Source organism: Brassica napus, chromosome C8 (assembly GCF_020379485.1).
Source record: "Brassica napus cultivar Da-Ae chromosome C8, Da-Ae, whole genome shotgun sequence".
NCBI lineage: Eukaryota > Viridiplantae > Streptophyta > Magnoliopsida > Brassicales > Brassicaceae > Brassica > Brassica napus.
This window is the reverse complement of record NC_063451.1, coordinates 37,072,605-37,086,757: the sequence shown is the minus strand read 5'-3', so window position 1 is coordinate 37,086,757 and position 14,153 is coordinate 37,072,605. Positions and strand designations below refer to the sequence as shown.

Sequence of the window (14,153 nt, the reverse complement as noted above, 5' to 3'; positions counted from 1 at the left end):
CATGTCGCTACAGGCGTAGCGACCTCTGGTAGCGACCTTTTATGGTCACTACGGAGAAAAATATCTATGTTTTTATGGGTCAACCCAGGCTTGTTGGGTTAACCCAGCTCGAGTTTTAGTCTTCAATAACTACTTTTCAGACAAAAATTTGGGAAAATATCTTGTTTTGTATGAAGAACACAAAAACTCTTTAGAGAGAAAACTTGAATCTTTAGTTTCTTTTCTTCTTATTCTCTTGAATTTGCTTGACTATCTTGATTACTAATCATGATTAACACCAAATCATCTTTGATTCTTGGGTTTATCATGAAGAGTAGTGAGTAGTTACCTTTGGATTCATGGGTTAAGGTAGATTAAGGTGGTTAAGTGTAGATCTAGGGTGTTTTGTTGTAGATCCTTCTTATTCCTTGCTAGTAGAGTGATCTAAATGCTATTTTAGAGTTGGCCTCTCTAAGGTTGAGCTCTAGACATTTCATACCTGAAAAGTATTGATGAAATGTCTGAACCAACTCTCCTAAGCTTTTAACACTCTTTACCAAAGAGATTTGTTGTTAAAGGTGTTGAAATGGCTAATAGACTTGATTTTAATGATTGCTTTGATAATATTCAACCAAAGAGATTTGATGCTTGAGTTATCTTAGTGAATGAACATCCATCTAGAGATAGAGTTTGTTTAAGATTGTGTCTAAGCCTAAAGTTGATAGATTGATTAAAAGGTACCACCTTTAGATTGAAACTTGATCACCCAAGGTCAATTTCCTTAGCCCATGGATTCTCCCATCTCATAAAACAAATCAAAGCTTTGTTCTTACTTACATTTTAGTAGTATTTTAGTCCAAAAACATCTTATCGCTTGATTGCACTTAGATTAAGTATGAACTTGTATTCTCTTTGATTCAAAATGCTTAGAAATAGATTGACATCTTAAGTACTACTTTGATTTGAAACATTGGACCCGAGAAAAGTCCATTTCACCAATCCAAAGCCTAAGTGCTTCTCATCACTAATGACCATATTCTACAAGAAAACAGTCACAAGAAAACAGTCATCAACAATGAGAATAGGAGCCAACAGAGAAGCCGATAACCATTGCAAAACCATACTTTTCAGGAACTGGCTGTCGCAGCGGCATGAGAAGAGCTCAGACTGAATTGGCGGCGAGGAAAGCCTCAGAGCCTAGAAGCACGAAAAGGACAAGGGAGGAGCAAACGAAAGGATGAGCAGAATCAAAGCCTCGAAGCAACCATTACATAGACGTAACATACACCAAGAGACCCCTTTTCTGCACGCACTGGACCGGAAAGCAAGAGATTAACACACGAAAATCCCGACACTCCCGAGCACTTGAATAATGTCTTTATATATTCCACAAGGAACCAATGATGCATATACTGTAAGCCGTCTTCTCTGCACTGAAGTCTATGACTTTTTTTATATTTTCTATGACTATTATCTCCTAAAAGTAAATTGAAATATGGAAGTCTCATCTCACGATGATAATTCCTTTTTGCTCTGTCATCGTGAAAGCTATGTTGTCGTAAATCCTAATATTGAATTAATCCCTAAGTGAAGAAGAAAAGCAATACAACATTGTTTTCCTCTTTATTTAACCAGATTTAAATGAGAGATTAAAGCTGTTGACGGCTAACATAACACCGTTTACGGTTTGTGGCAATTAGGTTAAAATCAAAAGTTCGTATACGTAATTCAAAAAATAAAGTTGTTCGCGTGGGTTTCGGCTTGGCATCAAAGTTCGTGTGTTAAAAAACCCGGAGTTGTTAGTTTATAGAGGATTTGACCATTTTCCCTGTCCGAGTACAATCAAAAACTTTAGAAATCCATCAAATCAAAACGTGTAGTTGAAAAACTAATGGCCGTTTTTCCATGGTAACACCTGGAGCGTAAATGAGATGGGCCGGAGGCCCCATCCTAGAAAAATATCTCATTGCGATTTTTCTTCTCTCTACTGAATCATAATACGGCGCAGGGGTGGACGGGCAAGTACCTGCATTGTTTAAATATACTTGATACTTGGTTTAGAACGAGTAATGAATTTCTGGATTTGTACTTGTCGAAAACAGATACTTGTTATTTCAATTACTTTTCCAAAAATATGTTACTTAAGTTATTTGTCTCGTTCGAGTACTTACTACTTACAAGTACTTATAAATTATTTAGATATATTCTCTCAAGTTTCTAAAAATTACTTGGTAGATAATATTCTATCAGAGAAGGTTATGAAAGTTTGTTTTGTTTACTCGACATGGTAAAAACACGAGAGTTAATTCAAATAAAATATTTACATCTAATATAAAAAAGAAAAAGGAACAAATACATATATTTCAATATGAAAGTATTGTTTACTTCTTACAACGAAGAAATATTTGTTTAGACTTCATTTTTTAGTCGTAAAACAAGTACGAGTAATATTAAGGCGAATCATTAACTTTTTTTGTGATATTTTTACTTGCAAGTAACAAAACTCAACGACTTGATACTTGACTTGACAACGACCAGTATTTAAAAAAGTGAAGCGAGTACGGGTCAAGTAACATGTATAAGACAAGTATCGAGTATTTGTGCCAAGTCCGAACGTCGGTTAGTTTTCCTTGTTTTGGTGTGTTGTAAGAAATGGGGTCATGTGAGAAAGGTTTTCCTCTAAAATTCAGCTCTACACTTTTCTTTTACCTGTTTAACTTGTTCTCCATCCAACAAATTAGTGTATGCATGTCTACACGATGCTACTATGAGACGTGCACGAAAGTTAAGACTTAAGAGGATGTCAACAAGCCACTTTCCATTCTTAAATTATATGTTCAAGAAGAATTTTGTATATCATGGATGCATCATTTTGTTCATTGAGCTAGCATGTTTATTTTATACTTTTTACAACTCATTTATTTTGTACTTAGCTTGCTTTTTGAGAGATTGGACGCACTTAATTAAGAATTATCATTGGTTTCGTATGATTGATGATAAGTAACCCGCTTGTATGCTAGGTTCGTATCTCATTCGATACACATGTGCTTGACCATCTTTAAATAGCTTACGTCGTATGAAAATTCCAAGTTATATAAAGCCGATCAGTTTTAATTTCGGATTAAGAAGACTTCGAATTACATAAAATAATGTTAGTTTACCCGTCTTGTTCGCGGTTATAAAAAGCCAATTCCATGAGATCATGTCTTAATGGATACTATGCTCAGCATAAACATCTTGGTTGATATTCAAAAGGTTCGAGGGAGTTCATACGGTGGACCTAGAACAATGAATTAAATCATGCATCCATCTTGTAAAAAGCTCTTCGTGGACTTGTCATTAAAAAATTGGAAAGCGGGCTAGTTGACGTTCTCCAAACGTTCATGCACGTCTCATACTAGCAACGTTTAGACATGCTTCCACGATTTAGTTGGATGGAGTCCAAATTAAACAATTTGCAGAGCTGGATTTAGAGAAACACTTTGCTATATAAACTCATTACCCCATTCCTTACAACACAAACCAAAACAAGAAATACTAACCAACCTAAACGTTTGTAAGAAAAAAAAATCAGAATGAGACCTTCCTCCAGGATGGGGCCTTCAGCCCATATCACTTATGCCCTAGGCGTTATCATCATGGCAACAATGGTTGCTGCGTATGAACCATACAGCTTGCCACCACTCCCGTCATATTCACCATCTCCAAAGGTAGAATACAACACTCCCCCCCTACCATATATCCACAGTTCTTCACCACCACCACCACTATACTATTCTCCATCACCAAAGGTTGACTACAAATCACCTCCTCCACCATATGTCTACAGTTCCCCACCACCTCCTTACTATTCCCCATCACCTAAAGTTGACTACAAATCTCCTCCACCACCATATGTCTACAGTTCTCCACCACCACCACCATATTACTCACCATCTCCTAAAGTCGAGTACAAGTCTTCCCCACCACCATATGTATACATTTCTCCCCCACCACCTCCGTACTACTCTCCATCACCAAAGGTAGATTACAAATCTCCTCCACCACCGTATGTCTACAGTTCTCCACCACCACCATCATATTATTCACCATCTCCTAAGGTTGAGTACAAGTCTCCTCCACCACCGTATGTCTACAGCTCTCCACCACCACCTCCGTACTACTCTCCATCACCAAAGGTAGACTACAAATCTCCTCCACCACCGTATGTCTACAGTTCTCCACCACCACCACCATACTATTCACCATCTCCTAAGGTAGAATACAAGTCTCCTCCACCACCATATGTTTACAGCTCCCCACCACCACCACCATACTACTCACCATCTCCTAAAGTTGAGTACAAGTCTCCTCCACCACCATATGTATACAGTTCTCCACCACCACCATACTATTCACCATCTCCTAAGGTTGAATACAAGTCTCCTCCACCACCGTATGTTTACAGCTCCCCACCACCACCATATTATTCCCCATCTCCTAAGGTTGTGTACAAGTCTCCTCCTCCACCTTATGTCTACAACTCACCACCACCAGCATACTATTCTCCATCTCCCAAGGTAGATTACAAGTCTCCTCCACCACCATATGTTTACAGCTCCCCACCACCACCACCATACTACTCACCATCTCCTAAAGTTGAGTACAAGTCTCCTCCTCCACCGTATGTATACAGTTCTCCTCCACCACCATATTATTCTCCATCTCCTAAGGTTGTATACAAATCTCCTCCACCACCGTATGTCTACAGTTCTCCACCACCACCATATTTTTCACCTTCTCCTAAGGTACACTACAAGTCTCCTCCACCACCGTATGTTTACAGTTCTCCACCACCACCATACTACTCTCCTTCTCCAAAGGTACATTACAAATCCCCTCCCCCACCATATGTCTACAGCTCTCCACCACCACCATACTATTCACCATCCCCTAAAGTTCATTACAAATCTCCACCACACCCGCATGTATGTGTCTGCCCACCACCTCCTCCATGTTATGCTCCTTCACCAAAAGTAACATACAAATCTCCTCCACCACCGTATGTTTACAGTTCTCCACCACCACCATACTACTCACCTTCGCCTAAGGTGTATTACAAGTCTCCTCCAGCACCATATGTTTACAGCTCACCACCACCACCACCATACTACTCACCATCTCCTAAGGTTGAATACAAGTCTCCTCCACCACCATATGTTTACAGCTCACCACCACCACCATACTACTCACCTTCCCCTAAGGTGTACTACAAGTCTCCTCCACCACCATATGTCTACAACTCTCCACCCCCACCACCATACTACTCTCCATCCCCTAAAGTAGACTACAAGTCTCCTCCACCTCCATATGTCTACAGTTCTCCACCACCACCTTATTATTCTCCTTCTCCAAAAGTTGAGTACAAATCTCCACCACCACCAGCTACATATTACTGAAAACCAGTAAATGCGACTCTTAAATGAGCTATTGAATGTTATGTGATTTCATATTTCATTCCTTGTTATAACATGTATGCTATCAATTTTAATTTTCTTGGGAATGTCTTAATAAATTGGTTATAATTCCTTCATATGGTTTTGTGTGTTTTCTGTTATTAACTTTCTGCAAAGATTGCTTGTGGTCTATTTGTAGTCATTTGCAAATTGCGATTATGAATTGCTTATTCTTGACATGGTAGTTTTGGACAACTACGTAATCCTGGTTACATAAGTTTTGTATATGGATTGCAAAGATTTTTTGAAATTCTATTGTAGTCTTGTTCGGAAACATGATTATGCATGCAACAAAGTCTAGCGCCAGAAAACTAACAATAAATCTTCAGTTTGACTGAAAATATATTGACGTCGATAAAGTCATAAAACTACATGGCTTCATTGCGTCAAGCTCCCGAAAATGTAAACGTAGTGAATAGTGATACGGTAGATCTTTTAATCATCCACCATTTGTGTTGAGATACAATGACAAACGTAAATGTAAGACGTAAGCTTGTGGGAAGAGGCTGTTCTATACAGTAAATTAGACAATGATGAATGTATGGAGATAAACTACATATATATTGAAGGCTTGAAGCTGTGAAATGGAAAGGAGAGAAGAGCCAGCAAGGTCCTTTTGGGCTAATGATGCTTACGAGCTGTGTATATGTTCTTTTACAGATATGCATGGTGGGGTATCAGAGCTTTGGAAAGACACATCGCATAATGTGTAAGACAAGCCAGGTTCTTGAAGTTCCATTTCATAATTATCCCCAGACTCCTGAATCCTCCCTTGCATGATACTTCACAGGCCCTCATGATACCTCCACTGCATATGTGGGAAACAGAAAAATAAGCTTTGAAGGTTATTTCAACTTAGCCATGAGGACATGTCTGGTCCAGAACATAATTAAGTTACTCAGTGCATCGATTCAAACGCCCAATATGAAAGGACATTTAAAACTTTCAGTCGATTTTTTTAATGTATGTATAAACAATTTTTTTTGTCAAGTATAAAAGAAAATCAGTCACACCAAGTCGTATCCAGACCATCTCCAATGGTACACAATAATTCTATCTATATTCCACTCTAAAATAGAGTAACTCTATTATATAGTTAGATTTGCTCCAATAGTTCACTCTATAATAGAGTGGAATATAGAGTAATATTGTTTTTTTACTCTATATTTGGACTGAAAAAGCAACATTACTCTATATTTCACTCTATTTTAGAGTAACTCTATTATAAAATGAACCATTGGAGCAAATTCAACTATAAAATATAGTTACTCTATTATAGAGTAAAAAATAGAGAGAATTATTGCGTACCATTGGAGATGCCTTTAGGTCCCTAATCTTGAATCCTACGCAACTTGTCCAATCAAAGCAGAGATTGACAGGAAAAAGGGTCATTTTCTACCTCAACAATTTCCGTCGTACCTTTTCATGCCCGAACAAAATATAAGTGTTAAATATGACCGAAACTAAAATCTAAATTTGAATTGTAGACCTGAACTCTCAATTGTGTACATAAAACTACCTTGACTAACATTACGTTAGTCAACCGTTATCTTAAACAAAACGACGCCGTTTTGTAATAGAAGAAGTCTTGAAAAAATAGCACTTGCTGCGGATTGAACCTTGGTCCTGCGGATAACAAGCAAACTTACTTACCACGTTGTGCTACGACAATTCTTTTGTTTGCTTATTAGATTTAAAATATATGTATATTAGGATCCGTATTTTCTAAAATAAAATTATTTTTGTTTACACATTTTATTTAATAAAAATTATAATTGCATCAGTAATTTCTGTATTTTAAGTTTTTTACACTTTTATACATGTGATAAAATTGAAAATGATATTTTATAAATTATTCAATCTAATTTTAAAATGACATTTCTCGAATAGTTATCTAATTTCAAATATTTAAATTTAAAGAATCTATATATAACAGTGGTTACAATTTTTTTTTCTTAAGAAAAAAATTTAGTTTTTAAAATAAACACTTTAAATAAATCTAAATAAAATTATATAAAACTTAAAATACATAGATTATAGATGTAATTTTTAGAACTTAAAGTTAATCTATGTATTTTAAGTTTTATATGATTTTATTTAGATTTATTTACAGTGTTTATTTTAAAATTTAAGTTTTTTTTTAAGAAAAAAATTGTAACCACTGTTATATGTAGATTTTTTAAATTTAAATATTTGAAATTATATAACTATTTGAGAAATGTCATTTTAAAATTAGATTGAATAATTTATAAAATATCATTTTAAATTTTATCACATGTATAACAGTCTAAAAAAACTTAAAATACAGAAATTACTGATGCAATTATAATTTTTATTAAATAAAATGTGTAAACAAAAGTAATTTTTATTTTAGAATATACGGATCTCAATCTACATATATTTTAAATCTAATATGCAAACAAAAGAATTGCCGTAGCACAGTGGAAATTAAGTTTGCTTGTTATCTGCGGGACCAAGGTTCGATCAGCAATAATTGCTATTTTTTTCAAGATTTCCTCTGATACATGATGGCGTCGTTTTGTTTAAGATAACGGTTGACTAACGTAATGTTAGTCAAGGTATTTTACGCACACGGTTGAGAGTTCAGGTCTACAATTCAAATTAGATTTTAGTTTAGGTTGTATTTAGCACTTATATTTTGTTTGGATATGAAAATGCACGACGTAAATTATTTTTGGTCGAAAATTGACCCTTTTCCCAAGACCGACAAGGAATTTCTAATAGCGAAAACAGTTATACTGTGAATAAAAAAGGTAAAAGATATTACTTTTTCATTTTTTTTGCTACAAAGAAAACAGCTTTTTGTTGTTTTGTAGTTTTGTAAAACGATAGTAGAACGGTTGTTTTGGCAAATTCGCAACATTAAATCACTATATGCTTTTCTCTAAACAAAATAAATAAATAAATAGCAACAAAATATTTACTCAAATATTTTTCTCTCTGTAAAATAAATGCAAACTAGTTTACTTAGAAAAAAACACACCATGTTTCTAAATTTGAATCATCGTCTTGTCGGACCTAAAGGATCATTCATCACTAAAATTAGCAAGTTCTTACAAATCATTATTCCAAAAGGAGCGAAGCTCGACCTATTGCATTCCTGCTATAGTGCTATTGGTTAATTATATTATAAAATCATTTGCAAGTTTTTCGTAAATAAAGGGCACAAGAGCTGCCAATGGGCACGTTTTCTTCATTATCACAATAAAATTGAAAAAAAAAACTTTCAAACTATAAAGTTTCATATTTTGTCAATACCCTCCGAAAAATGTAGAGAATTTCAAGAAATGTCACGAAGCGATTTAGAGGAACCATCAAGTTTCTTTAAGTCGTTCTCTAAACGTTCGTGCACGTCTCCTACTAGGATCGTGTAGACATGCCTCCAAGATTTATCTGGATGGAGTCAAAAACAGGGAAAAAGATATTGTAGAGCTGGATTTAAAAAAAAAATTGCTATATAAACCCATGTGCTCCCTTACAACACAACCAAAACAAAAAAAATTAACCAACGTTAGTAGAGAAAAATAAATCACAAATATGAGATCTTCCTCTAGCATGCCTTCAGCCCATCTCATTTACGCTCTAAGCGTTACCATCATGGCGACACTGGTTGCTGCCTATGAACCATAGCTTGCCACCACTCCCATCATATTCACCATCTCCGAAGGTAGAATACAACACTCCTCCGCTACTGTTATATCCACAATTTTCTACTACCTCCGTACTATTTTCCATCACGAAAGATAGTCTACAAATCTCCTCCAATACTATATATCTACAGTTTCTCACCAACACCACCATATTCCTTCCCATCAACAAAGATTAACTATACGTCTTCTCTAGCACTATATGTTTACGGCTCTTCACCGCCATCATACTACTTTCTATCCCCCGAAGGTGGATTACAAGTTTCCTCTACCCCTGTACCGTTCCCCACTACTGTCACCTTATTTTTTCTTAATGTAAAGTACAATTTTTCATCACCACCTTCATATTACTGAAAACCAGTAATGTGATTCTTAAATAAGTTTTATTTGTTTTTTTTTTCTTGATACAATATGTACGCAATCAGTTTCAATTTCCTTGTGAATGTCGATTAATAGTATGGGTACAATACCTTCATGTGGTTTCATGTATTTTCTATTATTCTGATACCTGCAAAGGTTGCTTGTGGTCTATTCGTTGTCTTTTGTAAATTGCGATTATATATGAATTGCTAACTCTTGACATGCTAGCAAGGGATAACTATGTAATCTACGTAACATGAGTTTTGTATATGGATTGTATACCTAAATTCAAGTATTATATAAAGTTTAATTGTTGGGAGATCAAAATTAATCGACGACATTAATAAACAAAAAAATGCATAAGATCAAGAATAGTTTGGAAAGATTTAGAAGCATGTTTTAGTTGAAAATAATATTGATTTATCATATATTTTCATATTAATTTAGAAAATTTGGTTAAATGTAATGCCAGTTACAAAAAAAAAAAAATTGGTTATATGAGTTTTATGTGAACGTATGTGTACTGTAACATTATTTATAAAAGTAATATAATTTCCCACAAACATCTTAGTGTTATTTACTTTTAATACTTTTCCACAAGCATGATCCACGTGGTAGACGTGACGGACATGGTCGGCTTGGCTAGGATCATGATTAATGGGGATTCTTAGAGATTGAAATTTTTAACGTAATTTAATAACCGGTTCTTAACTTTAACAAAGAAAAATGTTAAGAACCGGTTCTTAAATAAGTATTTAATAACCGGTTCATAATCTTTTTCTTTGTTAAAGTTAAGAACCGGTTATTAAATTACGTTAAATTACGTTAAGAACCCTACTCTTAAGAACTCTTATTAATTATGCTCTAAGTCAATTGTGTTAACCATGGATACTAACTAAAACTTTTCATCTTTTGTCTTTTCATCTTTTAAGACACAATTTCTGTGTTTTGCTCTACTTGCTTTTTTGAAAGTATTTCTTACATTTTGTAAAACTGTATGAGTATATGCCATAACCTATATAATATTAAAATTTTGAATTAAAAAATGATCCGAATTTAAAAATTAAATTAATTTTAAAAATATATATATTAGGATCTAAAACTTTAAAACTTTAGATATGTTTATAAATTTAAGGCCTGTTTAAAAAAAACTATTAGACATATATAAATGGAGTTATTAACTTTTAAATCTACATCATTAATTCGTTAAATATACAATTATTATATTTTTGAACATAGCCTATAAATAGTTTGATCACAAGTTCAAACTCACACTTATAAAAAAATCAGTGAAATCAATTGATCACCTTTACTAATGGAAAAACGAAGTACACTCATGTAACATGGTCAAACAGTAACCAAGATTTTCAAAACAGCCTATCAAAAATGTTCACGTCGTACTTTTTTTTGTTTAATCAAAACCCCTGTTCTAAAAATCGGCGAGGCGCTACGCGTCACTTTTCCGCCCCGATTTATGCCAAATCGGTTTAAAAAATCGGATATCCGATTTTTTCCGCCTAGACCGCCTAAATGACCGCCTAGCCGCCTAAATGACCGCCTAGCCGCCTAGGCGGCAGCCTAATTTTTTTTTTTAATTTTTTTTTTAGTTTTAATAATATTTTTATTTGTTTATTTGATCTAAAATTTTATAAATATCATTTATATTCATAATTTTGATGAAAATTACACTATATTAAATTTATATATTATATTTGTGTGTTTTATACAATCATAAACATGAAAATGTATTAATGTTATACACAATTAAAGATTAACATGTTTTATAACATAGTAAACCATCTAAAAATTCCGCCCCGCATAATTTCCGATTAATCCCCGATTTTTTCTTTAGGCGCTAGGCCCAACCCGACCGCCCGACTAGCGCCTACCGCGTTTCAGAACAGGGATCAAAACTAATAAAACTAAAAATAGAAAAATCAATAAACATAAATTAAAGGAGATAAGGTCAACAAAAATAATAAAATGAATTGATTCTATCAAGATTGGGAATGAAAGCTCTGATACATGACAAATGTTACAATGTGCATATATATATATATATATATATATATATATACTAGGGTCGGTCCATGCTACGCGCGAGATCTGATTTTTTTGTGATTTATATTACTATATTATTGTTTATGTTTATTTGCATGTATTTTATGTTATGGTTTTAAAGTTTTTTGGGAGTAGAATATTTTCACGGCGGGATATTTATTTTATAAGTTGAGCTTTGAATTTATGTTGATGTAGTTTGTAAAAAAATTATTGTTAAATATTTGGTCTCACAATGCACATTTTAATTATTTTATTCATGTAGTGATGTGTTTACATGGTTAATAGGAAAAAATCACAATCGTATAATGTCGCTTAGAAGAAAAACTGAAGAAAAAATATGTATTTTAATCATTATTATAGTTATTTATTATTATTTTTTCTTTTCCATGGTGGAAAGTTTGGTTTACAGGAAGCTGGATGAATAATCTTTTTTTTAATATATTTTGTAAGAAACTATGAAACATAAAAGTAGATGCTCTATCGAAAAAATTAAAAAATAAAAGCAGCATTTGGTATACCAGAAGAATTATTATTTTATTCATGTAGTGATTATTTTATTCATGTAGTGATGTGTTTATATAGTTAATAGAAAAAAATCACAATCGTATACTGCCGTTGACACTTACTCAATATAGAAGAAAAACTGAATTAGAAATAATATGTATTTTAATCATTAGTGTAGTTATTTATTATTTTTTTCTTTTTCATGGTGGAAAGCTTGGTTTATAGAAAGCTGAATGAAAAATCATTTTTTTTATATTTTGTAAGAAACTATGAAACATAAACATAGACGCTCTTTCGAAAAAAATTAAAATATAAAAGCAGCACTTGGTATACCAGAAGAATTAATTTATTGTAGTTGTAAGAAGCTTACTCCATCTACTAATGTTTTTCTCTTCTTTTTCATTTTACGGCTTCTCGGTGTTCTCAAACTTTATCTTTTCAATCTCTTTTAATGTTTTGTGTGTAAACTCATAACTTCAATATATTATGTCGTGTGTTCTGTAATGCCAAACCAATTAGAAATTAACGATGTTCTTACGTTAATGTATACGAAAGAGCGATATTGGTGTAGTGACTAAAACATTAAAACGACCAAGTTCGAGAAAGGTTTAAAGCTGAACTATCAGGCTAAAAACATGGATATGCAGCTATGCATGCGTCCTCAAGTTCACAGTACTCAAGTTCATCTTAATTAAGTCATGAATATATATTGATCTGTCCTGTAGTAAAAAATAAATGAAACATACGGCCAAATCTACCTAAACATTACCAACGATGACAGCTTCTTCTCCTTTTCCATGCAAGAAATTATTTTTAATCAAGAATGATAGAGTGAGATGGTAACCTTTTCCACCAGTGTTCTGAAGACTCCCATGGCTCTTACGCAGCTGCTAATCTTCAGTTTGAACTTCTGCTCTCAAATCTTTGTTTATTCTCAGTGAAATCCGACCAACGACCAGTTCTTGTCACTGAAAGACACGAATAGGAGTAACAGCACATCTTTTGATTTGTATACACTGTCAAGCGGGAGATTGTTTACCAATAACTATTGGAAAGTGAAAATGAAAAATGATCTTAGAGAAAATGGAAAATGTAAGTAATTGGAACACTTATAGATCAAAGCAGCAAAAAGAGGGGAATGTACCTTTAGATTGTCACCAAAAGAGTTTCAGATCAGCTGTGGCTTTATCATCTCGATGAAAGCTTCAAATGAAGACTGCAATGGAAAATAAATACAGATTTCAGAGAAATATCTTGCCAAGAACCTGATGTTTAATTTAAATCCAAATGGTTAATGTACAAATGCCAAGTTAAATGCAAGGATTGTGCGTATAAGTAAAGGTGGATGATAACGTCTCATATGGACACCAATGGTAATATCCAACTTTGATTCCTACATAAGTTGATAGAGAGTCAAAATTATCGTGTGAATAACAATCTCCCAATCACAAAACTATAGACTTGATACTAAAATAGCGAGAGCTCGCCTAACAAAACTTATTCTTTTATTACTTATTTATAAACAGGAATGGGCAAAGAACATGTACCAAGTCCATCCATGCAAGGTGTGACTCATAGTAGTCATTTGAAAGGAATGCTTCAGCTTTTCTGTGCAGCAGCTTCTAAAACTGGAAAAATATAATGAAGTACTTCAAGACACATAGCTAGTATCAATGAAGAAAGTGCATGTTATTCTACCTCAGTGAAGTGACCAAGTATCATCAAGCTTTGTGATGTTGGCGAGATGATCAGATTGAGAAGCATCTTATAGGAGTTCACTTGGTCTTTTTATAGTACAAAAAAACTGTTGCGGCATGCTTTTTATCTTCTGTGAGGCTACTAAGCCATAATTTGAACTCGTATAAGATTTTCGTAAATTCTGCTCTCGAATTTGGTTTGATTCCCGAAACCTTCACCCCTCCATTCACCCCTAATTTTTGCAAAAAAAAAAAAAAAATCAACTTAAACAAAAGCTTCATTCCTCGGTTCGTACAAAAAAAAGGAAACCAAAAAAGATTGTAGCTCTTGTAACCTACCCTGTCCGAGAGCCTATTGACCTTCCTGTAGACAGCTTGAACTGCAATTA

The 14,153-nt window shown here is 33.9% G+C and overlaps 1 protein-coding gene and 1 long non-coding RNA gene across 2 annotated transcripts; one reads left to right on the top strand and one right to left on the bottom strand.

The window, feature by feature from the left end:
- The first annotated feature begins 3,485 nt into the window (after nt 1-3,485).
- Nucleotides 3,486-5,546, top strand: LOC125591126 (extensin-2-like). Its single transcript, XM_048764635.1, has one exon. The coding sequence runs from the start codon at nt 3,555-3,557 to the stop codon at nt 5,415-5,417; it is 1,863 nt and encodes a 620-aa protein (XP_048620592.1). The 5' UTR covers nt 3,486-3,554; the 3' UTR covers nt 5,418-5,546.
- Nucleotides 5,547-8,708: 3,162 nt separating this feature from the next.
- LOC125591128 lies at nt 8,709-13,997 on the bottom strand. Its single transcript, XR_007327115.1, has 3 exons — nt 13,766-13,997; nt 13,615-13,695; nt 8,709-13,283 (listed from the first exon to the last, which is right to left on the bottom strand). It is a non-coding gene; the product is annotated as an uncharacterized LOC125591128 (long non-coding RNA).
- Between the last annotated feature and the right edge of the window lie 156 nt (nt 13,998-14,153).